Source organism: Haliotis asinina, chromosome 2, assembly GCF_037392515.1.
Source record: "Haliotis asinina isolate JCU_RB_2024 chromosome 2, JCU_Hal_asi_v2, whole genome shotgun sequence".
In the NCBI taxonomy this organism is placed as follows: domain Eukaryota; kingdom Metazoa; phylum Mollusca; class Gastropoda; order Lepetellida; family Haliotidae; genus Haliotis; species Haliotis asinina.
Window position 1 is genome coordinate 96,195,940 of NC_090281.1, and position 27,757 is coordinate 96,223,696.

Consider the following 27,757-nt stretch of genomic DNA (forward strand, 5'->3'; position numbering starts at 1 on the left):
AGATAGAATTCCGGTGATGATGATTTGTCAAACATTCATTCACTTAAGGATGCATATATATGAATCTCCCTTTCACAGTTAAAGGGCATCTATCCGACTCCTCATGCTGCGCAATGCCAAGTTCCGCCAAAGTGATCAGAGGTGTAAAGCGTTGACGCACATGTCTCCCTGTGTTCAGTGGGAAATATGTCTGAGCTGCGTACTGCTATATTTGCGTAGCAGTAGCTGAGCTAACTAAAAGTTTGGGAATGCCAAGCTTACCGTTTGACATCTTTTTCTGATCGGGATGCCAGCAGGCTATATTACCTCACAACTGAATACGCCTGAATACGCTTGCTCCAGGGTTTCATTTCGTGTGTGATGACCAGGTGACGCCAGTTCAGTGGTTGCACTTCGTTGAACTAATGTATAGGATGTGGGGTTTTTGTGTTTTGCAGACATTAACGACGTTACGCACTTACATTACAAATTGTTTACTAATCTTCGTTTCATTACTGACGTGAATTTATTGCATTTTATCATATTATCATGATCCTCTACTTTTTTCAGGAGATTCTGAGTTAACAAGTTCGTCAAGGTTCATCTTTCTTCAAGTGAAGTTCAGACAACTAAAAATCATCTATATGTATGTTCATACTGGATGTCACGAAAGTATATTAGGACTCATCGTTCGGATTACGTGCTCCCAACACATTGCTATTCTTCTCAAGTTTGTAGACAGACTGCATGAATTTTCGGATCAAGTAATCAAGTTTTCACATTTTTCAGATATTTACTATTCCTGAATATCTCCAGAAACGGTTTGGTGGCAACAGATTACGTCCCTATCTAAGCGTGTTGGCGCTGATTCTATATGTCATCACAAAATGTTCGGTAAGTCACCTCTGTATCAGTATTTACTGCTTCGTTACTTCGCCTTCAATACTTTATTCCACAGATTGATTGTTGGGTAAGCCCATTGGTTACAAAGTTCGCTCGTTGAACAAAAGACCGTGTTTGACTCTCAGCATGACCACATCATGGAAACATATATTCACCTTTTCATTGAATGGAAGTTGGTGACAGACGCAACATTCATTCTGTCACTCATAGTCTTTATTGTATTTTGTGCAAGATAACATATCCGTCAATGTGACTGTGCCTTCACGTGTGTTTGTGGCTTGTACCACCACTCGGCGGAATGCACAGCTAATATCGCCATTATTGAAAAGTGTTTTACGGTATCGTAAAATTCTTTCTTCATTTAGAAACGATCTCTTATGATTACGTTTAGCGATCTGTCTTGGAAATTTGGCAGTAATAATAATTTTAGAACTAGCTGGTACCAGAGAAACACTTCAAGTCTTACTCGCCATGTATTCTTTGAGCTAATCTCAAACCGTCTGAAATTGTATCCTGCACTTTGTCTTACTGCTGGTTGATAGGCTTATAACTACTTGAATTATACTCCGAAATACCCGTTATATAAAATAATACAGTCGCCCTGGATCATCTGCGAAATTTAAGAAACGAGAAACGTATAAGATGTCAGGACACGTTCTTAGATGTGACTTGGACTTGCCGCAAACACTTGCACAAAATTACTGATTTTCTGTATCTACAAAACGCACGAGAAAAATGGGTTCTGGTGGGTTTTTTTACACGAAACTATAAGGGAACGCCTGTTCGGACAGTGGAAGCGGTTGCCATAGGGGTCGCCAAGTAAAACCACCTGGAGGCGGTTTTGAATCAAAATGTTTAATTTGTTTCAGGCAGTTTGTTTGTTTGGGGGGTTTTCTTTGTTGGTGTGTTTGTTTGTTTGTTTGCATTTTTTGTTTTGTTGATGTGTGTTGTTTGTTTGTTTTGGCTTGCTGTTTGTGTTCTCCATTTTCTGCTAACGCGTCAGGTATCAATTGTCAATTGTAAACTGGTGGTTTGCAGATAGTGGTGTCTGAACAAAACACACCTCTTGTTAATCATATAACGTTAATCAAAATGTATGCCAGTGAGTCGTTGTACATGAATGAGTATCAGATGGCGATGGAACGAAAACGTAAGCATATCCTTTAGCATATCTGGCACAAACACCTGAACATAAAGATTCACGCCAACGGGAAACGACGAGACGCAGGTGATCATATATAACATGGTGCAAACACTATTCAGCGGAGTTTTATAGGGAGTTTATAGGAAGTGAGTAATGTTTTACGGCGTTTTTTACGGCAATATTCCAGCAATATCACGACGGGGAACATCAGAAATGGGCTTCACGCTGTGTATCCATGTTGGGAATCGAACCCGTATTTTCAGCGTGACGAGCGAACGCTTTAACAACTAGGCTACCCCAATGCCACTGATTTGATGTTGATGGATCAGCACGATTAACAGATGAATAGCAATGAAGTGGTCTGACTACTCCACTGTAATGACCCAGGTTCTTAAGTAGGTTGTTATAAACGAGTGTTGTCTTTAAGAGCAATGGCATGTAGGTCACATGCACGTGAGTATGATAGTCCGGCGAAACACGAACTGCCTTTTGATTATCACGCTTCCTCCATTTGCAATGATTGTTCTGAGATAGCATATTCAGGAAACTGTGACATTTTGGTGATCATTTTGGAGACAATTAAACAGCAAGATATGTAGAGAGGGTGACGTTCTTTCGTTTGTTCGCGATCATCGTTTATATTGTATAATAAGAGAGTTCTTGTGTCTATAGAAGTGAATGTGAATTACCCACTTGAATGGCATGCATCCTACGTTTATGATGAGACTTCACCTACAGCAAATGAATTTGAGTTGGTTATTTTAGACAATTCAATAGTGATGAATGATGTGATGGTTGTCCACCCAGCTGTGAATAGGTACCTCGTTAGGATGAGAAAGCCTCAGTAAACTCGGTGCGCCAAGGGGCAACAAGAGTTGTATACTCCCAAGGGGGTTGAGATTGAAATACGATGAGCTGTTGATATTGACATCCAGTGATCGAGGAAAACTACCAGCGCCTTGAGCATGCACTAGTGCGTGGATATGTGCGCTATATAAATATCCGATTGTTACGGTCAAGAATTTGCCGTGGCAAAAGGTGTAAGAAATGCCCTGATAACCAGCAAAACAGAACAAACACAAGTCTAAAACATTCAAATATTATTATTTAGCAAATAGAGCAACAGAGCAAGTTATACAAAGTCACAAGTCAGTTTCACAATACCGATTTCAAATACAATACAAATGAGACAAACTCTAAGGCAATGGGTCACAAAATATATATATCAAACTCACCAAAGTCATGAAAGCTCGAGCAAATGCGACCATCGCCACTCACGTGGACCGCTTCCACAACCGTCTTCCGGAAGTACCCAAATAGAAAGTCAAGGGCAGATAATTTCCGGAAAACCTGCTGCCAAAATCTTAAAAATGCTGACCATCTATTATACGAAATGTGACCCATCATAATTATTATTCAATCCACCAAACGTTGTGACCCAATAATAATTATTACTTAATTAATAACAGAAAATACACACTCGTAACGTTATATCTATCTATATCTTGTCAACAACTGTTTTTACATAAAAATGTAAACATTATATGCAGGTCGTATAAGGGTTGAAAGGGACTGTCAAACACTTTGTGTGTGTTTTGTTGTTCGGGTTTGGACCTTTGTGTGCTTGTTTTTAGTTGTTGTTTTTGTTATTGTTGTTTGTTTGTTTTTGTTATTGTTTGGGTTTTTTGTTCTTGTTCTCATACATACGTACATACATACATACATACATACATACATACAGACAGACAGACAGACACACACACACACACACACACACACACACACACACACACACTTTGAAGAGACATCCCATTGTGGACGTGCAATAAACTTGCAAAATTGTGATGCTGTCCCCGTATCTCAATTAGATAAGCTAAGGACGGCTATATAGTGTTACTGAGGTGATCAAATTCTCACTTTTCAAAATAATCTCTTAAGAGAATGTCATTAACAATATTATAGGGAATTGACATGTCAACAGGGAGGCACCGACAATAGGGTTAATTTGCTCACTTTAGTTCCTTCTAGCAAGTCGGCTTGGCGCAACATTTTGCCCTTTTCAATCTATAAAGGAAACAATGAAAGTGGCGGAAAAAACCTGGGGAACATGTCAAAAAATAGTTTTGGAAACCTTTTCTTACGCCTGGCAAGATGATTCGCTTATTTGTAGCCAATATTTTCACTACTTCATAACAGGAACATTTGTTCTTTCATCTATCTATACAATTTACCATTCACAAGCACTTTTCATATACATTTTGGGCAATTTATCTGTATAATACATATATTTTAAGCGCACTTCATATAGAATGACAAGCACGTTTCATACATTTCTTAAATACATTCAGACATTCCAATTAATCCGTCAGATTTATACATTTATTTCATTCACATGTCATACACTTTTATTCATGGCAAGTGCAAGCATGGCGCAAATCCTCTCGAAATGCTTTGGAGTGATGCGGTTGGCGCTTCAAGTCTGTCCTTGAGAGTCAAGAACCGGGTGTCCATATTATAGTACAATAGTGTTTTCTCTTCTATGGAAGCCTCTACCCTCTACCTGGTAAAAGAGGGTTTCATTCCTCCTTTCCCCCAGTTACGACTAATTACAGTGATGTAATTTACAGTGATGTTTGAGCCTCTGAAATGGACATCTTAAGGCGACCACGCCAAATTTTAAAATGATCGATGGTCTTTGGTACGTGTGTTTCATGATGGTTCCACTGTGTTGGTTTGGTAAATATATGTATATCATTCTTTTATTGTCATACTCTCTGTGACAAGTATTCACAAATAAGCAGTCCTTTTACAAAGTATATACAGTAAGTGGTGAACTCGCCATGTGCTGACACCACCCCGTACTATCAAACGACACCGGTAGGTCGGCCTGACGCACCTATCTGTATCTCCGTACCTCTCTGTATCTCCATTTGGTTCAAATGTCGGCCCGGCGTACCTATCTGTATCTCCATTTGGTTCAAACGTCGGTCTGGCGTACCCATCTGTATCTCCATTTGTTTCAAATGTCGGCCTGGCGGGATGCCCCCGTTTCAACATATGCTTTTTTCTACAGGTAGACATCTACGCCGGTGCTGTATTCATCCAACAGGCAGCGGGGTGGAATATCTATCTGTCCATTGTACCACTGCTGGCCGTGACCGCTCTCTATACAGTTGTCGGTATGTTTATCCAGGTGCAATGAGCAAGTATAAGAATCGTAAATGAAACTGAAGCATTATTCATATGATATGACCAAGCAGAATGTTATTTTGTAGTGTATGAACATTTGAGTCTAACAAATGTTATTTTGTAGTGTATGAACATTTGAGTCTAACAAATGTTATTTTGTAGTGTATGAACATTTGAGTCTAACAAATGTTATTTTGTAGTGTATGAACATTTGAGTCTAACAAATGTTATTTTGTAGTGTATGAACATTTGAGTCTAACAAATGTTATTTTGTAGTGTATGAACATTTGAGTCTAACAAATGAACGCCACTAAATGTGGCAAGGATACAACCGATTGTGATGATAGTTTTCTTCGTCGACGTGACCTTTCCCGTAATCTTTTAACTTGATAGTTACTGTACGCCACAGTGTCCCCCTGCTATCTAGTCAAAATTGTAATGATCCAAAGCAATTCCACGAGTTTGGCTGTTGCTTTTGTTATTTTGTTCCCGCCAGTACCCGGATAATATCCCAGAATACTTGACTGGGTTGGCATTTCTGCTGCGCCACCTGCAAGCGAAACTGGTATAATATGTATGATATGTAGATCCTGACATTGATCAACATAGATGAAATCTTTTTTCTCATTATTTTCTCCATCTTCATTGTTACGATTACAAATGAACCCATTTTAAAGTATAACTTCATCTGCTAGTGATAGAAAATATATGTTGATATATGTCTTTAGACTCTTGTCTAATTTTTGTCCTATATATTATTATATTAATATGCACTTCGGAACTTCATAAAAAGTACACATGTGTTTAGAGAACTGATAACATGATTGTAATATGTATACATTTTATACGTTTCCTAAGCGGCCTTGTGTACATCCTCGATATCTCCAGGGTATACATTCCGAAAAGTCTCCACTATACCCTGGATGCATCTACGGCTCAGCCCGATACATCTATTACCTCCCTTGGCTGGCTTTTTATCCAATCAGGTGTCTACGCTGGGAAGTTGAGCGAACCAACCACAACTCACTTTCGTTTTTTAAATTCTCTAACCGATTCAACTTGGCAAACAAACATCTAGTGATGTACAGGAAGGGGTTTTTATGGATAGACGGCATTATTGTTGCAATTGATACGACGGTTACATGCCAATTAGTAATGTAGAAACGTCGCTGCAATTGCAATAAACACGTTTTCTCTCCATAAACATCGTTCCTGCTCATCATACCACCTTCTAAATGCCACTCAAAGAAGTAAAAACTAGCGATAGTTTCTCAACTGGTCATGTCACTGTTTCAAGAGTTTTTACATTGGTGTTTTTTATCTCGTTGATCATCACACCTGACAACTGTTTACATATATGTATGGCTTATATATATATACCAAGATGACAGAATATACATGGATATAAGTTACAAGTTATAATTCATTTGTAAAACCGCAGAACATGAATACAACTGCATGCATAAGTCAGACATATCATCACAAATGCCTTGCGAATAAACCGTACATGGCAACAAGTAACGGGAGGAAATTTTTATGGAATGCAGGAATTATCTCCTGAGTTTTGATGATATTAATTTAAGGTATCGGGAAATGTTACGTAGGATGCATGTCTCTTTTGCTTGAAGAAGAATGGCCATTTTAGATACGTTTGGGAATTGGCAGAATGTTTTGGGTATATACTCATATCTCACCTGGGTGAAAGTTTCGCACTTAAAGAGATAATGGAACTCATCTGATTTAGCAGGCGAGTTACAGAGAGGACAAAGTCTTTTCGCCGTAGGTAATCAATTCCAACGGCCAGTTATCACAGGGACGTTATGGTCTGATGTTCGCAATTTCATCAGTTGTTATCTTTGGCTATGATTCAAATCCAAAAGATTGTTTGAAATGGCAATAATATATGACTTTGGAGCTTGCAGTGATATCGCCCTTTCACTTTTGGAAGAACTGGTCCTTTAGAATCCTTTCAGAGTTTGAAACTGACCATGGGGTGGAGTACCCTGATGGATTATTCCAAATATGGTTTAAACAATACACGTTAGGCGTGGTTAGTCATTGTTATTAATTTCAAAAACTAACCTCACAGACTAAAGAGAGTTTCAGAGAACTTAGTCACACCTGTCTGGAAATGTAATTTATGCCAAAGGTTTAGCATACGCTTGTATATCTTGATATCTAGAGGTTCCCTTCCTGTTCCCCATATACCATAACGTTTAGGGTAGAGTTTAGGAGGCCTGCTTAAGATGAATTTGTTCAATCAAGGGTAGGTTTTCAAACCCCCAAACCTCTGAGACTTCCTGAGTAGAGCATACATTGCAATTTGTGCATTTTTGCATAGAGATTTTATTGCATAAATAAATCGTCTGTTTGTGTGCATGTTAATTCCAAGATATGTATAGGAATAAACTATCTCTAAGCAATTTCTGCCGTACAAGAAGGCAAGTTTAGATGACAAAGCAGGACAGCCTCAATATAAAACAACTTTAGTTTTCACAATATTAACGTTTACCTTCTTCATAATGCAACACTCGTTAAAAGCATTAAAGGACTTCTGTAGGCCATCAGCATAAAGTAATACAATGAATTGAATCCACACAATAATCATGGAATCAACGTTAACACCCTCACAACCTTTAGAGTATAAACAAGATTGTGTGTCATTCAAGAATAGGGAGACAAGTAAAGAGAAGGAGAGAGGTTCTCACCTTGTCGGACGTCAGTAAGGCACAGGGAGTAATCAGAAGTTGTGTTATTCACTTGTACTAGAGATTTTATATCTTCATACATATTAACTACTAAAGTGAGAATCTTCCCCTTGATTTCATTTTTTTACATCTTTGACCATAGTCCAATTCCCCAGACGGTATCAAGTGCTTTAGAGAAGTCAATAAACATACAATATAGTTTTCTGTTGGATCACAAATATATATACACATGTGTGTGTGTCGGCGAGATCATTCACAACAAGTGGGTCGCACTGACCCGTGCGTACGTCGATTGTAATTCAAGTTCTTTATTTGGAGCGTATTTAATCTGTGAACATACCTTGGATTTAGATTAGTGGACAAGTGAGCATTAATAGGTGTGGATCAGCGCCCCTCTAATGAATTCTCACTGGATGACGTTATTCACTGTGGCGATAACAGCATTGCGGATTCAATCATTTAGATGTCCCAGCAAAGACGTTGGAAATAGTTCATTCCGTTACATAAATGTCATTTCAGTTTGTTTGGTCATTTCCCCATGAGATGTCTTATCGCACAAGATATGTCCGTTCTGCAAGAACATTTTTATTTACAACTCTGAGTTGTTAGATATATGTGTATGGAGAGGCATATACCAGGGTTATTAAACATTGTTGAGAGGCGATTGTGTGATATGCTGTTATCGTCATTGAGTGTTTACTCTCTTAAACAATGGTCCCGGCCAGGCCTGACAAAGAAGGGACTGCACAAGAGTGAAACGCTATTGTTGTGTTCAGTACAGTGCGTCATGGGAGAATATGGAAAGAATAAATGCATAATTTGATCACGCCGCACTTGACCATTAAGAAAACTTATTCCCGAACCCCTGTGAACTTCTGTGACTGGAATACTGGGGCTACGAGAGAACTCACTTCTCACTTTATCCCTTCTAAAGCTGACCGTATCGTTAAGGCGGCTGGGGTGTTGATAGAGTGGACGTGCAAATGCAAGAACAAGAAGATCAAGAATGTAGTATGCTATTATGCGTCACCCCTAACCCCTATCTCTACCCAGGAATAATGCCTGTCTCAGTCTCCAATAGTCGTTGAAGCGCCAGAGAAATATCATTTATTTCTGGCTGTTTGTGGTGCACCGGCTGCTTTCATCGAGTTTCTGTTTCCTTGTAGTCAGTTTTGCATGGATTTCCAGCTCGAAAGCAGCAAATAGTAACAGCTGTCAGTAGCGTTCGAAGGAGGCCCAGCGCCCAGCATAAATTATCTGGCGATATCCTTTTTTGACAGGAATGTGATTTCATTCCATATAGTAACAGCATCGAACAAAGTAAAATTGAGTACAGGGTAGTCCATTTTGTTTTTATTAGTGGGGCCTGAAGATTTCATTCAGGCCTGTAGATTTTATGTATCCATTTGATATATATGAAGTTCTATACACGTCACACGTATTGGTCATTATGACGCCCTGAACAATCCCTGGTTATGCATGAATCATCCCATGTGTTCCAGGAGGTCTGGCCGCGGTCGTGTTCACGGACACCCTCCAAACTATAGTGATGTTAATCGGAGCCGTGACACTGGCTATCATGGGTGAGTATTCTGTTCACTAAGCAGCACTACTGTGGCCTGGAGAGAACATCACCTCCTGTAGTTGTGGGTAGCGGTAACTAGAGACAGAGGTAGCTAGAGACAGGGAGACGAGGAAGCGAAGGGACAAGACGAGAATGCGACATTTGTTTCATCACGTTCTTGCCTGTGACATGTATCACCAGAGAGTGTGCGTTATTCAGTCTGTTCTGTTCACATGTAAACATGAAACTGTGATCACACATGAATCCATCGTGGCCTAGTGCCTATAGGTTATTGATGTATTCGAGACAATCATGCAACACCAGAGCATACGTAAAATCAGTCCTGTCAAATTACAATGAATTTCTAAGTTCATGAACGTTCTGAGTCATAGGTCATTAGTCATTTAGTTGTATGATGTTATATATGCTGTATTAGGATAACATAATATTGCAGTTAGAGATTTAATGTAACACTGAAATTAGTGATATGATCTTAAATTGTTGCTTTTAAATATAATAATAATAATAGTTCATTTATATTGCGCATGACTCCGTGAATATTTGATGCTCTAAGCGCACAGTCCAAGGGTTCACTGACTTGACTCACCACAGAATGCTTGTTTATACAGATATGTTTTGAGTCTGGATTTAAACAGAGAGAAAGTGGCACAGTCTTTAATGTATTTTGGTAACTGCTTCCACTCAGTCGCAGCTGTAAATGAAAAGGATCTCTGTCCAACTGGGATAGTCAGCAAATTTTGGGACTCTGATCTCAAAGATCGAGCCGGGATATATGGTGCGACACAGGCACGGAGATACTCTGGAGCATCTCCCGACAGACATTGGTACACGAAGCACAGGGTCTGATAGCTTAATATCCTTTGTTGTACTGGGAGCCAGTTGAGGGTACGAAGGATTGGGGTTATGTGATCATACTTCCTGGAGCAAGACACGATCCTGGCAGCCGTATTGTGAATGTGTTGGAGTTTGTTTATGGCCGACTTTGGAGCGTTGGTGAAAAGTCCATTGCAGTAATCAATTCTCGAGATCACAAGAGAAAGTGCCAGGGCAGCTGCAGAAACTTGACTTAGGAATTTACGTATATTGCCAATATTGCGAAGCTGATTTGAGCAGACTTTTGCAATATACGTGACATGTTTGGACATCGATAGTTCACTATCCAAGTCTCCCAAGACTTCTGTGGAGAGTGGAATGAAACATCTCCCAATCTGTAGATCATGTAGATCAGACAGCTCGCACCTTGAACGTGGTCCAAACAGCATGCTCTCTTACTGTCATTCAGTCTCAGTCTCTTAACATTCATCCAGCTCTTGATACGGGCACAACATGAAGTGACACACTCAGCTGCAGTTGCTGCTTCTCCTGGTTGTGACTTGAAGACAACTGGACAACTGGGTGTCATCAGCAGATTGTCGACGAGGTAGCTGATACTTGTCAAGGACTTCTCTAAACTGTTTGGTATAAAGGGTGAACAGAATCTGTCCTAAGACCGATCCTTCTGGAACGCCACAAGTAAGATTAACTGGATTTGACAAAGAGAACAGACAGTTTGAGAGATATGACTCAAACCACTTCAAACATAAACCTGCGATTCCAAAGTCAGTTTTTAGGCGGTGAAGTAATCTTCAATGGTCAACCGTATCAAAGGCCGCACTTAGATCGAGCAACACCAGAAATGCTGCATTTCCTGAGTCAATACCAAGGGTCAATGAGTTCACCGTGAGAAGAAGTGCAGATTCGTGGGCGATATGCAGACTGGTATGGATCGTAGAAATGGTGATCGTTTGCTGTGCCAAACGATCTATAACAGCCCTTTCTATAACCTTGGAAATAAATGGAAGATTTGAGACTGGCCCATAATGTTTCAAAACATCCACATCTAGTCCATGTTTCTGAGCAATGGTTTTACCACTGCATGTCGATAGGAATCAGGCATGGATCCACACAGGACACTACAATTTACAATGCCTGTGATGACAGGGAGAAGTATATCAATATTACTCATCACAACTCTGGGAGGAAATGGGTCCAAAATGCAAGGTGTTGGTTTTGAAGCCTTAATAATCTTCAATACATCATCTATTGAATAAGGACTTAAAGAAGAGAGTTGATTAGAACAACCATGTTCTACCACTTCACCAATTATGTCAGGTGCAGCCTGATCCAGAGTTATCTGAAGTTGAATGCCATCAATCTTCTTCTGGAAATAGGGAAAAAAACTGTTCAGCAATCTGGGACAGAGACACAGTGTCAGTGAGTGAGACATTACGCTGTTTACCCAGCAGCTTGAACATAACTTCATACAGCGATTTAGTGTCTGATTTACTCTCAGACATATTTGAGTTTATGAAGTCCTATTTTGACAGGTTCAGTAAAAGCGTGACGTTATTCCTTGCGGCACAATAAATTTAACGATGTACCTCAAAACGTGATTTCCTCCATCGTCGTTCTTCACTCCTCCTCTCAGCCTTTGCTGTCTTCACATCTGAAGTGAGAAACCATCCTGCATCAGATCCCTGAGGAAAGGTTTTCACTTTCTCTGAAGCATGTTTATCCAACAGTTCAAGAAGCACAGAGTTGTAGTTTGACATAGTCCTCACAATCGGTCAGTGGATGTTTAAGAAGATCTGAGTTCAATATATCAGAACGGAATGACGCCATATCCATCTTTTGAATATTTCTACACCTGACAGTGTCCACAGGTGGCGGGGGTCGAGTCATGTCGAGATGCAGTGTGATAGGGAAATGGTCTGATAGCTGGAGATCTGACACATGAACGTCTGTGATGAATTTGTCAGTTTTACATCTAATTACCCAGTCAAAAATATGTGTAGAATCATTTACAATTTGAAGACAGTTGTACGATTGCAAGAGCTCTATCATTATTACTGTGACACTATTCCGTTTCTTACCTGTTTGACTTGACACACGGCATATCCAGTAAATTAGAGACTTCTTCAAGAAACATTGTAATTGTTAATTTGTTCCTCCTGGAAGGTGGCGGTCGATACAAAGCCAAAACATTGGTAGCAGTTTTTCCATGAATAGTTTGGAAAAATATGTATTCAAATGATGTCGCCTCGGAGTCAGCTTGCAAAAATTTAATGTCCACACAATGTCCACACACTTGTTGCAAGCTGACTGAGCATTTAAAAGACACACTTTAACAGTTGGAGAAAGTCTAGGGGGTTGAATGTGTATAAGATTTGAGTGTTGACTGGTTCTGTGTTGTGATTGGTTGAATCATGTGCTGGTCTGTAACCAGTGACTTATTGTCTCCCAGCCCTTGTCCCTCTCTCAAGGTTGCCTCTTTTCTTTCTCTTGCTTCGCTTCTGAACTGTGAACTGGTTAGGTCACTATCCATGGCTGTTGGAAATAGTCCAGCTTGGGTGTTACAAAACAAAAATGAAAAAGGTCCAAAAACACCAATTTCTCTGTGACAAAAATACCTTGAATTCCATATCTTTGGGTACCCAACTCTATTCTGCATGTCCTTGCAACTTTTAGAAAGTCTATACGGTGTATATCAATTTGAAAAACACACATTTGTGAGAGACAAGTGAAAGCCCCGCCGCCTGTCGGGCGCATCAGCTTGTGAAAGCCTCGCCGCCTGTCAGGCGCATCAGCTTGTGAGTCATGTAATACGCAATTGCAGTTAATGATATGATGCTCTTCTTATAAATAATTGATTTTTTTATAGGAAATAAAATTAGTGCATGGATTTTGAACAGTATATTTTGTAAAAAGATACATTTTTATAATATTAAATATATTTTTGAATTAACAACTGCGATTGTTAGTGGCTGTATGATAGTGTATCCTCAAAGGAGTTTAAAGTATCGTAAAATTATCGTCCTTCTGAGAGGGTACGTAAGTCCCAAAACTATCAAAGTCAATTTGGCTTGAAAATGTTTGGGGTTGTTGTTGTTGTTGTTGTTGTTGTTGTTGTTGTTGTTGTTGTTGTTGTTTTAAATTTTGGCCAAATTTCCCTACATTCGCCAGCGGCTGAAGGGATGGAGCAAATCCAGTTAGGGTCCCTGCAGGTAGCAAGGGTACAGTCTGTATATGTGTGATTATCTTACTGTTTCGCTGTTCTTCGTTGACACATATTTATAATTTACTTGTAATTATTGTTGTAGGCACGAGACGGCTGAAATATTTCCAATGTGACTGTAAATTTTAACTCACGTTAAACTACATCTACCTGCCATAACAAGTCAGTGTTGATTTCTCAGTTTTTAAAGAAATGCAAACTTTACATGTGTCAACTTCTCTGTTGTGAATCACTGGACGTTTCCGAGCGTACGCTTGTTTCTTTGTATGCATTCCACTTCTAAAAGTCCTTCAAGGTTTGATCGCATTTTTCTCTATATCTGAATGGTAGAATTTTATGAAACTATTGCTAGGGATTTTGAACTCAAACCCCAACAATTTATAATATGCCTATATGTTGTGTGACTATACTTATTTTGCTATACATTGATCCAAGATAACTACGTAGAGCTAACAGGTACGTGTGTTCCCCACTTCTGGGAAGGCTCTGAACATAGGCCTACCCATTCTTACATCCTATCCAAATTTTTAACTTCAGCTTTCGTGCAAGTGGGGGGTATTGACGGCCTGTACACCAAATACTTCTATGCTATACCCGAAACCAATGCGACAAGGAACAACACGTGCGGGATGCCTCGTGCAGACGCATTTCATATCTTCCGGGATCCCGTGACTGGCGACTTGCCATGGCCAGGGATTATCATCAGGTCAACCGTTGCATCGCTGTGGGCGTGGTGTGCCGACCAGGTATTACTTATTTACTATTATTGGATATTTATAAAGCGCACATATCCACCCACTAGTGCTTGCTCAAGGCGCTGGTATTCAGGCATATAGCTGCATTTTGCTCACACGTATTGACTTAAATTACCATTGAATTAATCCATATTCTTCTATCATGCTTGTGAGCATTATAGTGTGCACAATATATTGTCTCAGTAATACGAATTGTTGTTGCCATTGACAGCAAATACATAACTTTAATGCTGGTGCACGAGTACTGTTGTCTCAATAGTGAGTGAGTGAGTGAGTGAGTATGGGTTTACGATGCTATTCGCAATATTCCAGCAATGTTTTAACCATTAGGCTACCCATACCGCCCACACATCAAGAAAGAGCGGCACGATGGATGCCCTTATAATGGTAGTTGGAGAGTATTCATCTTTTATTCACATAGTTTGTGTTCTTTTAGTTACAGACAGCTCTTTTGTCTTGTTTCAGATTTTAGTCCAGAGAGCCCTAGCTGCCAAGAACATGGCTCACGCCAAGGGCGCCACAGTGTTTGCAGGCTACCTGAAGATACTGCCACTGTTTCTCATCATTCTGCCCGGCATGGTCAGCAGGATCCTCTATACATGTAATCGCCGGTGTTCTCATCTTGTTGCTGTGGCCAAGGCCAACTTTTTTACAGTATTTACCTATTGGAAAATAGTCTTGGCACAAGCATCGGCTTTAACAGTTTGTTGATTTTATTGGGTTTTTTTCTGTTTGTTGTGTATGTACATGCATGCGTGCGTGTGTTTGACCAGATGCTACATTGCAAGCACCTTTTAATATGGATGTAGTTTGTTGATGGGGAAGAGAGTAGTTTATATTATGATGGGTAACATGGGTGATAGTTTAGTGAATACGGTGAACATAGCAGTGTTAACGACTTGAGCACGTCCTAAGTACATAACGTGGAATATCAGCAAGCTGTGACTGTGTATAACGAGCAGTCATTTTATACCTAAGTTTCTCAGTCTCACCTCACTGATTTAATGAATTACCGGTAGAAGTATACCTCATTCCTTGACCTGACATTGCAGCCGAAGTGGCCTGCGCGGACCCTGCCACGTGTTTAGAGGTGTGTGGGAACGAGGCTGGATGTTCCAATATTGCTTACCCAAAGCTCATCCTCACCCTAGCACCCATTGGTGAGTTCCTCACACAACCTAAAGACCATCTTGTTGGAAATAGGAGGCTGCGAGTAGTTTGAGAGAATAGTTTAGCACTGTTTCCATGCATTCAATTGTGTTCAGTACCGATTCCCATTAATTTTGAGCCTGCAAGTTCAATGTTTTTAGAGTATTTATAACGTTCCTGAATATGAAATGAATATTCCTGACACACTCGGGAATAGCTCTGAAAACATGCACATACACACAGGATCTCAGTACATGGGTTGTATCGATATTTCAACTTAACATGTATGTTTACTGTAGGACTGCGCGGGCTGATGATGGCGGTGATGCTTGCGGCGTTGATGAGCTCGCTGACGTCGGTCTTCAACAGTGCCGGCACAGTGTTCACTATGGACTTGTGGAGAAAGGCGAGACCAGCGGCTACTGAACGGGAGCTTCTCATCGTGGGCAGGTAAAACCACAAGATAAGACGGTTTTCATTATCTCTGGTGAGAGTACATGATCAGACCCAAATGATATAATAGCTCAGCGACGTTAATTAGTCGTCTTCAGCACTATCATACAGGGACTGAACTGGAGTCAGAGCTAGGGAACATCTAAGTCTAAAAAGCAGACAAGTTTTATTTTGTTGATCAGAACAATGCATGTATGCACAGGCCGGTTTTCCCTACGGCTGCAGTGCATGGATGGCATGTGACGTTACTTCTCCTGTACAGGACGTTTTACATCACACACTGGAAGCGTTGGTATCCACTGACATGCTGGCACTTAGCAGCACGGACGGACATTGACAGGGTGTGTGGAGCACATGTCTGATATTCTGACAAGTGATACAAATACAACAATATTCACTCACTCACTCACTTATCCACTGTTTCAGGGCGTTTATTCTGGTACTTGTAGCTGTGAGTCTGGGCTGGATTCCGCTGATTATGTCGTCTCAGGAAGGACAACTCTTCCTCTACATCCAGGCTGTCAATGGCTACATAGCGCCACCAATCTGTGCACTTTTCATCCTCGCTATATTTGTACCCAGAATCAATGAAAAGGTTTGTACATTAACACTACTGACTTCTCAATGTGAAAGATGTTATTATTGAATTTTAATGAAGATCAACTATTCATTTGTACCTGGAAAGTACCCGAACTGTGACTTACCGTAAACTATCTGTCAAAGGGACGCAAATCGGATCAGTGAACTAAGACTCGTAATAGAACGGGTCTACAAAATTAATAAGCTGCCAAGTATATTAAATTACTCTTCCTCCCAAGGGTGCATTTTGGGGCGTAGCCGTAGGACAAGTTGTTGGGATCTGTCGTCTTGTGCTGGACTTCGTGTATCCCTCTCCTGGGTGTGGTAATGTGGACAACAGGCCCAGTGTCGTCTCTAAGGTGCATTTTACGTATTTCTCTGGGATCGTCCTCTGTGTGACCACCATTGTAGCCGTTACGGTCAGCCTTATGACGGAAGAGCCGGACAAGATATATGTAAGTAGTCACACTGGACAGTAGTCTCACTCATTATGTTCACACACACAGGTCCAGACTCGACTATTAACAGACCGCCGCCATATAGCTGGACTATTGTGGCGTTAGGCAAGAGCTCACCAACATTGTTAGACTGGACGTCAATGTGAGTGAGTTGGGTCAATGGCCGTATTCCAGTTATGCCAAAGTGATGTAGGAGAAGCCCGCTGAGGTGCAGTATCCAGGTGTTTACTTTTGTGAACCCAAGAATATCGGGTATAGAGCTGCCAGTGTTAGACAACAATTGTCGGAGCGGCATCAGAACCAACAGTCAGATGTATCTGACGTGCCCAGGAGACACACCTCTAAACAGCGGCACCTAAGACGACCGGGGTACCTGTCATTTATAAGGCTATAATCTGAAATCAGTGAATGCAAACAAACTGAGATATACACACCCATGTCGGCATGTACGATATGAAACAACACATTACAGAATTGGCCAAACTTGCATTATTTAATGTTTAAATACGGATTATCCAAAATACACCGACATGAACTGTTTCCAGAGAAGATCACATGATTTAAGTGTAAAAAGAATGGAAACGACATTTGATGGTCACGCACCTGTGAAAGATGTAGGTTGTAGGTGTAGAAGAACGTGGGTATTATTAACATGATATCTATGTTCATTGTTTACAGACGGACGGATTAACGTACTGGAGTATTCGTAAAAAGATCCGCCATGAAAACGCTAAATACAGGGTGAAGGAACAAGATAACACCAAGAAGAGCATGACTCAGAGTAAGCACTCGTTGTTAACTGCTGACACACATATTTCCAGAACCGTTTGGTCGATGGTCGTGTCAGTAGAAACATCATATTAGACGTTGGCTTGTTATGTCTTTGTAGATGCCACACATCAAATTTAACTGGCTCGTAAAGAAAATTCAACGCTTTGCTCTCTCAATTTCTTAAGGTGGATCTGTGATGGTGTGTCTCCCATATAGCCCAACGTAAGTTTCGTGAATATTGCTGCCACCAATGTTCATATTACTGGTTATGTTTTGGTGTTATTTGTAATTTCAACGTAGCAGCCAACATAGTACAATGCTAGTCTTTTTATACTAATAATGACCACCGCAAGAATCCTAAAAACATATTTTACTTATTCCGTCGTTATTGTGTTACTTAAGCTTGTTACCTTTCATATAGTATTAAAGTGATGTTCAGTTGTGTGATTTAGGACTCTCTCTCTCTCTCTCTAGTGGTGATACGGATTCTTCTCAACTCAGTGTTTCATGTATAAACCATAAATATTATTCCATACTTGTAGTTATAAAACAAACACAGCGACGTTGTTTTATTGTTTTAGATTGAGCAGATAACTGTCTATCGTGTTCAAATTAACAAATAGTTATGAATGCAAATTCATTTCCCTCTGAAGGAATACTCCTTGTTTTCATTTTCTGTCAACTAATAATCATTAAAAAATCATTAACATCATTTTTAAAAAATACAAAACGAAACAAATATCCATCATTGTAGTACCTCTTGGATAAAACACCGAATAGTATGACACAGACGTCACCTGTGAAATAAGTTGTGTGGATATACGTACTTCTTTGACGTTGTAGATGATGACGCCAAGACGACGACGACGCTGGACGTCAAGCTGGAAAACGCCGCAGAGGAGGGCAACGTGATTGATCTAATACAAGAGAAATTCAGTCTTAAAATTTCAGAAAAGTTAAACCTCTTCCTCGACGTTAATGCTGTTGTGCTTCTGTGTGTGTTTGCATTTCTATATGGATATTATGGATAGGAGCGGGCATGTAGAGCCGTTGTGCTGTAACCTTAAGAAAATAATGTCTTGTCAAAACTTGTAATCTAATGTTTCAGAATTGCGAGAGTCTTTTCGGGACATTCAGAAAATATTTTTGTATGTATTCTAAATATTGCATGATGCAGAGTAATTTAAGTTAGAAAGCACATTGTTCACGAACATACCAGTAGGTATCGGATCAACGTCGCATATCGACTACCTCGGAAAAGCCAAACATTAGAATTTTGAAAACAAATTATTTACTTTAATGAACTAAATATGAAACTGTTGGAAACAACAAAGGAGACGTATACATCCTACTTTGGTTGCCACGAGCAATTACCTATTTCAGTAGAATTATTCATCACTGTTATTCTTTAAGTGAAGTCATTATTTTGCATTAAGTGTGCATCAGTTCATTTTCTAGGTGATTGCATATGAATATTCATAGAGACATTGAAACCATATACGCACAACAGTCTTCTGTTTGATGCTGTGGAAGCGTCCTGTCAACATCAGAGGTGTCAGTAGTGAGCGGGTTAGATTGGACACCATTGCTTCTTATTTTCTGTGAAATTGAATGTATCAGGTTTTTCATCACTTTTAGCAGACTTTTATCTATAGCTGAACCTTCTAAGCAGATCGTACAATTCAACCATGACAATATAAACCATTTGTTGATACTAGTTATTAATCTTCGTGTTTCCTTTCATGCACTCCAAGCATGCACACACCAAACTTCGATCGTGTAGATTGGCCGTTCGCCTAAGATTTTACTTGATAATTGTGTGCAATTTTTAATATCTCCCGTTACCATCGGTTCAAATGTCATTGAACGTTAAAGAAGTAAGTTTGGGACAACTGGGACGGAGATCTATATGTTTACATTGTCAGTATGTTTCAGGTGTCCGCGTATTTGAGGACGGCATTACTAATTTTATCTTACCTTCATGTAAAATGCATTAATTTTAATGGTCAATGAGGCTTTAAAGTTAGTTCTCAGAAATGTGACAAGTGAAAAAAAAATATTTCCAGCTGCCACGGTAACCGGTAACTGCAATCGGTAACAATCGCATGAAGTCATAACATGACGCATGCAGTGCACGGAGTTGGAAACTGTTCGCGCTGTTTTGGAGCTCACCTTGGAGACATTTATTTCACGGACTTTCACTGCTGTATTTAAACTATTTTATACACTGAAACGTTTGCACACTCGACTTCAACATAAGTAACCGTTTTTATGCAGTTTTAAGCTTGTCAGATTATGTCTCACTCATTTTCAAATTCCAATCGAGAGGCATTTGTTTACCTGTCTTAAAGTCGGTCGTGATCTTTCAAATAAAAGAAAAGATATTTTGTACAGTTAACATGGCGGTTAGATAAATATGTTGTATGCTTCTCCCTATAGTATTATCCTTCGCCTACCGGCTATTATAACACTGTTGCAACCTGCATACATCAGACCGTATTCCCCTCAAGAGAAGCATACATCCTACAGTAACGTTTTAGTCCAAAATACGACATTAGTATCTGGTGTTTCTTAGGGGAACATTCAACAATTGTTTCCTACTTTATTTCATACAGTATATGTTATATAATGAAATATCAATGTATGCAGTCACGGGGTCACAAATAACCAGACAATCTTTACACTATGATAACAAATGTGTGTGATTGTGATTATTTTCAGGTGTTACAAATAGAAACATCGTAAACTTTTGTAACTGTACAGGTTTAAAACGCAAACAACAATAACATGGATGATGGCTTGTGTATTATACAGAACGGTATGCAGTAATACATGATCTTTGTATACAGAGTATTTTGTATCGATATCTTGTAGAAATAAACGATGTACCTTATTGTACAGCAAAAGGACCGGGGCTTATCTTTTCATATTTAGGGCGGTGGATGATGCCTACTGGTTACAGTAAAACCAAAATCGCTCACTAATGATCATATTGGCTGTGTGTGCGCACATGGTATTTTGGTGACACTGGCCACTATTGTTCGTATTTTGACACACTGTTCAGGGACATATGTCGCCACCTTTTGAGACAGAAATGATTTATTGTATTGGTTTACCTAAATTCACATTCAGATCAAGAGATATCACATCAACTGGAATGGTAAAACACGACAGAGCGACAAGAAGAATTGACCAAACAATTGAAACTACATCAATTTACAATCAATGTAATCTGCAACAATACATGTCTTTCAGGTATATTTATATAAAGTAAAAACTTGGAGCAAAGACAAAAGACGCCCTACGAAGATCACTCAAACCTTAGAACTCGTAAAGATACGGGTTAGAGTTGATCTTCAGAAAGTCACGCTTGTCGTCAGAGGCAGCTAACCGGATCGCGGGATCGGGCTCGGTGACTTGGTTGACATATGTCATCGGTTCCCAATACGTATATCGATACGCATTATGTTGATCACTGTATTGTTTTAGTCCAGACTGGATTATCTACAGATCGCCGGAATATTACTGAGTGCGGCGTGAAACTAAAGTCACCCACTTATAGCTTAGACGTACGCAAATTCCTCAAGTCTTTGTAAACTGTTTGAAAGTCTCTACCAGATCTAGACTTCCAGTGTCCAGCAGGATGACCCCGGAGATCACACCATGCAGTGATATGACAGACCCCCACTACTCCTATTGGAATCTCTTGCGTCCTTTTCAGTGACTTTGTCCAGTTCTTCTTTGTTGAGATCGGTGACTTGAGAGCATGGATATGTCCAGCTTGAGGGGATCAGGCGGCCCACAGAAGAAGAGGGTGCTTGCTGGAGAAGACGATGAGAGTATTACGTCAGTTATGTGCCTTTAGACGTATCACAAAAATCACAAACATAAACACACACATCAATGAGCTTTCACGTGCAGACAAAGTGGCCTTGGCACGTGTGAGACCAGCAACCTAAGCATGAACATGAGATTAAAGAGTAGTGTTTTCGTTCGTACACGCTTTGATCTGTATGAACAACATTTAACACATGTTGTGACCGAAGCCGACACCGACCACTGGTTACTTGGAAACTGGTGAATCCAGATCGGGTATACCCTTCGTTGATCCCTTGTAACCATAACCTGACACTGGAATTCCTGCACTAACAGAGAACAAATGGTTTCTCCGCCTGTAGACCACGTGTGTGCATCATAACCCTCAGACCACTACGTCCCGATTTGTCACATCCTTTACAGTGTCTGTCATGACAGGTTTGTATTGTACATCAGCACCGTCAGAGACGAACCGCCAGCTTGTAACAGGTTGTCCAGCCAGAGTGAGGCACATGGCATGCCCATCCTTTAGTAATGCAGAATGGTGTGTTTGTAAAGACGAAAATGACGCTAATCTGTACACAGGAAGCGCACTGGTTGTACAGGATTGTGACACGTGTTTAGACATGTCATGTCAATACGGGCAACTGCTGTCAGCTGTAGAAGCGTGTCATGAGGGAAAACCCAGCTGCTTTCCGATGATTTGATTCGTTAAACTAATCCACCGACACCATGCATTTGTGTTTATTGTCAGGGAGTATATCTGTGAGAATCAAGTGCTGGGAGACGAATGCATGTAATAATTATAATAAATAATTATCATATATACTCAGCGTCATTACTGAATGGTAATGTATCAATGACGTAATATAATGCAAAATAATATATGTTGTGGCAAATTTATACAAAAAAGACATAGTTTATTAACAGAGGACAGTGACTGGTGCTATGTTATGAGAAAAAGGTATCAAACAAAGGGATTCCCCTAAAGAGGAAAGTCACAACAATCAATATTTGTGTAGCCGTCTCTTTGGTCCTGAACAAAGTTACACCGAGATCTCATGCTTCCGATCAAGTTCATGAAGAACGCCTGTGGAACAGCCTCCCATTCTTGCACAAGAGCTCCCCGAAAACCCTGTAGATCTTGTGGAGCAGGATGACCTCTGTAAACACGTCTGCAAGTTCATGAGCTCGATTGGATTGAGGTCTGGTAAACATGACAGCCAGTCCATCCTGTTACGGTTAAGAATTTGCGATGTAAGAAACCCCCTGTGAACCAGCAAAACAGAACAAAGAGAAGTCTAAAACATTCAAATATTATTATTGGCAAAGAGAGCAAGTTGTACAAAGTCACAAGTCAATTTCACAATACCGATTTCAAATACAATACAAGAGAGACAAAATGTAAGTCAGTGGGTCACAAAATATAATATAGCAAACTCACCAAAGGCTTTGTGCGAGAGAGAAACAGTTATGCAGAATGTAACACAGCGAGAGGTCTGACGGCGGTTATGAAGATGAAGCGTTGGCAGTGATTGATGATGATACTCCAGTGAATGTGAATGTGTCCCCTCCAACACGGCAACTAGCCTTTGTGTATATATATTCAGTCATTTCCCGAAAGTTCGAGTACACATGACCATCGCCACTCACGTGGAATGCCCTCGAATAATCTATGGAATTCAGCAAATAGAAAACCAAAGGCAGATAATTTCCGGATAGCCTGCTACCAAAATCTTAAAAATGCTGACCATCTATTATACGAAATGTGACCCATCATAATTATTATTCGAAACACTAAACGTTGTGTCCCAATAATAATTATTACTTAATTAACAAAATATACACACAATACACACTCGTAACAATCCGTTCCACACCCTTTTGAAGACGACAATCAGTGATTACTCTGTGAGGTCTGGCTTTTTCGTCCTGTAGAAGAGGATCAAGAGCATAACATCCACGCATAGCCTGCAAAAAGGGAACAGCTGTGAGGGTCAAGATTTTATCTCAATACCAAATTTCCATCAATAATGTGAAGCTGGGTTCTCCATGTAGCCATGATACCGACCCAAACCATGACTGACCCACCGCCAAACCAATTGTGTATGCCAGCTGTAGCATAAGTGAACAGTTTAGCACTTCTGTGGAATATTCTCCGAAGACCATCATTAAAAGACAAATTAAACCAGCTTTCATCTGTTACGAGCACGGACGACCATTGACTTTGATTCCAACGTCCGTGACGTCTGCTCCAGACTATACTTGCACATCTATGGCGTTGCAGAAGTGGTGGACGGACTGCTAGTCGCCGTGAACGGAGCAAGTAATTGGCGTCAAATAGTGTTTCTGCTTATCCTGACACCATGAACAGTCTGATGGTCACCGACGGTCACGAATCGGTTAAGTAAAGCGACGTGCATGTCCTGCCTTGCCGTGGTCACTCTAGGTCATATATATGAATGTTCGTTTTAACTGCTCTTCCACATATGCGTAGATGCACAACAGATGCACTCGTGGCAAAAAACGTGATTGAAAATGTCACCTAAAATTTGATTTAATACGATACTGCACAGTTCCATTGTATTGTTTTGTAAGGTGACACAGGGTGAGTGAAAACAGTACAACTGAAAACCTTGCCAATGATGAAGACGGTGGTTCTCCGTCGCAGTGTGAGCAGGATGAGACACCATGAGCACTCAAAGAGCTCTGGCACCATAGCACCTAGAAGTGAGTAACTCATCATAAGTGAAAATGGGTGAGCTGGCACTGAGGGGGGCAGGATAGTTACGTTACAGATTCCCCGAGATGGAAACTTCGAATGACGCTTCCCAGTTTGTATTCATAGCAACAAGTCCGGTATGGAACGAAAGTTCTTCAGCACCAGTCGTTCTTAGATCTTTAGGTAATAACATAGAAGTGAGAGATGTTGAGGAGAATATGCATCTAGTGATTCCAAGCTGTGTGATATCACGTTGCTTTGATGCCACGTAGAGTAGGAATATGGTGCCTGCAGGACCAACCCAGGAATACTTCTGTCGGTTCCTGGGTGTGTCGTTTCATGCGTGTCATAGTAAGCATGGCCATTCAGGGGTACTAGTTGGGTCAGAGAATGATTGTCCGAATTTATTAGACCCAGTTATCTGTGTCGACAATGACCTTCAGTATTTATATTTCGTTGCCAACTGAAGACATTAGCTTTGTCTTGATTCTCTGTGGTTTGTTGAGAGGACGTCACTATTTCCAAACAGTATAACCGTATGCCATGTCAAAATATCTGTGGTTATAGGAAAGATTCAGAGGCCCTTCTTAACTTCTTTTCAAGACTGATATATATTGCGAAAGACGTGATGATATCCAGAAATAAACAAAATAATTAATCTCTAATTGTCAAAGTTACAGTTGCAGACATATTTGCAGACTAATTTATCATGTATCATAAGTGCAGTTTGTTTATATACGACAACTTTATCTTTGTCATATACAAGTGAAAAGTAATGATTCGGGGCGTTTTGGTAGCCTAGAGGCTAAAGCGTTCGCTCGTCACGCTGGAGATTCACGTTCGCAACCCAGTCATTCCAGAAACTCTGGCTGCAAACTCTCCAGTCAGACTTAGAACCCTGGCTGCAGATCCACGGAACCAACCTACTCAGACCAATAACCCTGACTGCAGACTCTCCATGAACCCCAGTTAGAACCGAAACTCTAGATGCAGACCCACGCACCCCAGTCAGACCATTAACGCTGGCTGCAGACCCATGCACCTCAGTAGGAACAGAAACCCTGGCTGCCGACACGGGCACCCCAGTCAGAAACCCTGACTGCAGACCCACGCACCCTAATCAGAAACCCTGACTGCAGACTTCACATGCACCCACGGTACAACAGAAACCCTGGCTGCAGACCCATGCACCTTTGTCAGAAACCCTGACTGCAGACTTCACATGCACCCCAGTTACAACAGAAACCCTGGCTGCAGACCCACGCACCCCAGTTAGACCAATAACCCTGTCTGCAAACGCCGCATGTACCCCAGTCAGACCAGACACCCTGTCTGTACAGCCACGCACCCTAGTCAAACCAGTAACCCTGGTTGTAGATCCACGCACCCAAGTCAAACAAGTAACCCTGACTGCAGACTCCCCACGCAGGCGCAATGTCATAACTGGCATACTGAGCGCCCTCAGACATGTATAATTCTGGCAGGTTAGGTTTGAACCGGTGCCAGTTTTAGGTTGTAAGTCTGGGTATTTCAATTGGTCAAATTTCACACTCTGTCTGAAAGGACAATCACCAACTGCTAGTTTAATGTGATTAATTAACAGCGACTTTACAGACAAATAAAGTAAGTTCTTAAAAGGCGGTAATATTGTCTGGTGGATAAAACGTTAACACCCGGGTTCGACTTCTCTCACCTGAACACTTGAATCATTCTGATGTCATCGCCGTGATATTTGGAGGAATGTGACTGAAACCGGCGCGAAACCGCATTCGCACACTCAGCCACTTGAATCACATTTGCAAGAACATCAGGTTACGTGGTTTCTTATTAAGGTTCAACTGGTTCGAAGGCTGTATGTATCACTTATCGATACGTTTGTAACATGTTGAATTATTAGTTTATACCCGCAGTTGTCAAAGTCTAAAGAACCTGCAGCACTTCGTCTTTGATACGTCTAAATTGAGAATAAATTATTCTCATTACGCTGTCTGTCCACTTCACTGGCAGTGTAGAAGCGCACTGCACTTTGAAATTATCAAGAAATCGTGAAGTGTGAACTTAAGAAATCTCTAACTACCATGCTTACATCGTGATGAACCATCCAAGAATCTTTGACATGAACTTCTTTCGTCATCAGTCAGTTTGTTCAGTTTTGGAGAACTATCTGCTCGAGAACATGTCAGTGTATTCATGCGTTATCGGTGCATGGAAGAAAATCGTTCTCTTGTGTTTATTTCAACATTTTCACTATTCCCGTCAAAAAGGTAAATATATGAATTTGTTCAATGCCCTAGTATGTCGGAATACTGTCTGTTGTAATTGCAAACTGAAACGTAAATATGTCGGAGACGCCAGAGGCACGATAGACGGAAGAACGCCAAGAAATGTGGTGAGTGTCGTCTCCTGTTGTCAACAAGTGTACTCATCTGTTTGTGAATTGACATCAATAGTCTATTTTTCAGGACACACAATTAGAGTTGGAACTTTATGAACGGAAAGTTACATACTGGAGTTAATTTCCACGACGGTTATCGTTTGGTTTGGTTTAGTTTACTTTTTGTAACGTTGCACACAGCAATATCTCCGCTACATGACGGCGGTTCGAGTCTGGACCAGACAATCCAGTGATCAACAGCGTGATCAATGATCTACACAAATGGATCGTGAAGAGTGTCTTTCGAGTCTATTTAACTGAGTTTGTATATGGATGGGTGAATCAGATGAGGAAGTGTGTTTGTCTTGTGAAGACACCTTCAAATGACAAGGGGCTTTATAACACTGACACATGAGTGGGTGAGTTAGGGTTCGTGCCATGATCAGTATGTCAGTTGATTCAGGGTGAGGGAAAAGCCCGTGTATGTCCGAGATGTTCATCGTTTGCCGAGACCGACGAAATGGGTGTTGTGGTGACAAACCAAAGAACGTGATCAGGGCGAGCTGAGATCTGATCTCCTTTAACAAGTATCGTAGTGGACCATCTCTGCGCGGTTGATGGTCAGCTTAGTCAACTGGGCCACCCTGATTTCAATGATAATAAAGGTATGTCACTATGTGTTGTTTCAGTTACAGGATATCAACCTCTCGCACCTAATAAAGGTATGTCACTATGTGTTGTTTCAGACACAGGATATCAGCCTGTCGCACCTAAATAAACCTATGTCACTATGTGTTGTCCAGTCCTAGCATATCAACCTCTCCCACCCAATAAAGGTATGTCACTATGTGTTGTTCTTTTACCATTATCAGGTTGATGACGACGACATCTGTCAACAACACCTAAAACAAAGTCACATGTGACACAACACACCGTGTTTGGGCGTATAAGCCCTGACAGTGACAGACCGCTACACACACGGGGAAGAGAATTGCGTTGAAAGGTTTCCGTTAATTGCAACATTTATCATCAAATGGCACATGAACACCAGCGTCTCTTGATTGATGAAAAGGACACGTAATTAAAATATCAGTATGAAAGAAGCGAGAAACACACTT

At 40.6% G+C, this 27,757-nt stretch overlaps 1 protein-coding gene across 2 annotated transcripts in view; it reads left to right on the forward strand.

Annotated features, from left to right (window-relative positions):
* The window catches only part of LOC137273050 (sodium/myo-inositol cotransporter 2-like), a 43,449-nt gene extending 22,813 nt beyond the window's left edge, over nt 1–20,636 (forward strand). For both annotated transcript variants that reach the window (XM_067805489.1, XM_067805488.1), the window contains exons 5-15: nt 769–873; nt 5,100–5,205; nt 9,426–9,506; nt 14,100–14,308; nt 14,783–14,918; nt 15,370–15,477; nt 15,766–15,916; nt 16,346–16,514; nt 16,738–16,953; nt 17,635–17,737; nt 18,571–20,636. In XM_067805489.1, coding sequence (XP_067661590.1) covers nt 769–873; nt 5,100–5,205; nt 9,426–9,506; nt 14,100–14,308; nt 14,783–14,918; nt 15,370–15,477; nt 15,766–15,916; nt 16,346–16,514; nt 16,738–16,953; nt 17,635–17,737; nt 18,571–18,758 — 1,572 coding nt within the window. In that variant the 3' untranslated portion in view covers nt 18,759–20,636. The remainder of the gene's footprint in view (nt 1–768; nt 874–5,099; nt 5,206–9,425; nt 9,507–14,099; nt 14,309–14,782; nt 14,919–15,369; nt 15,478–15,765; nt 15,917–16,345; nt 16,515–16,737; nt 16,954–17,634; nt 17,738–18,570) is intronic.
* Nucleotides 20,637–27,757: the final 7,121 nt, after the last annotated feature.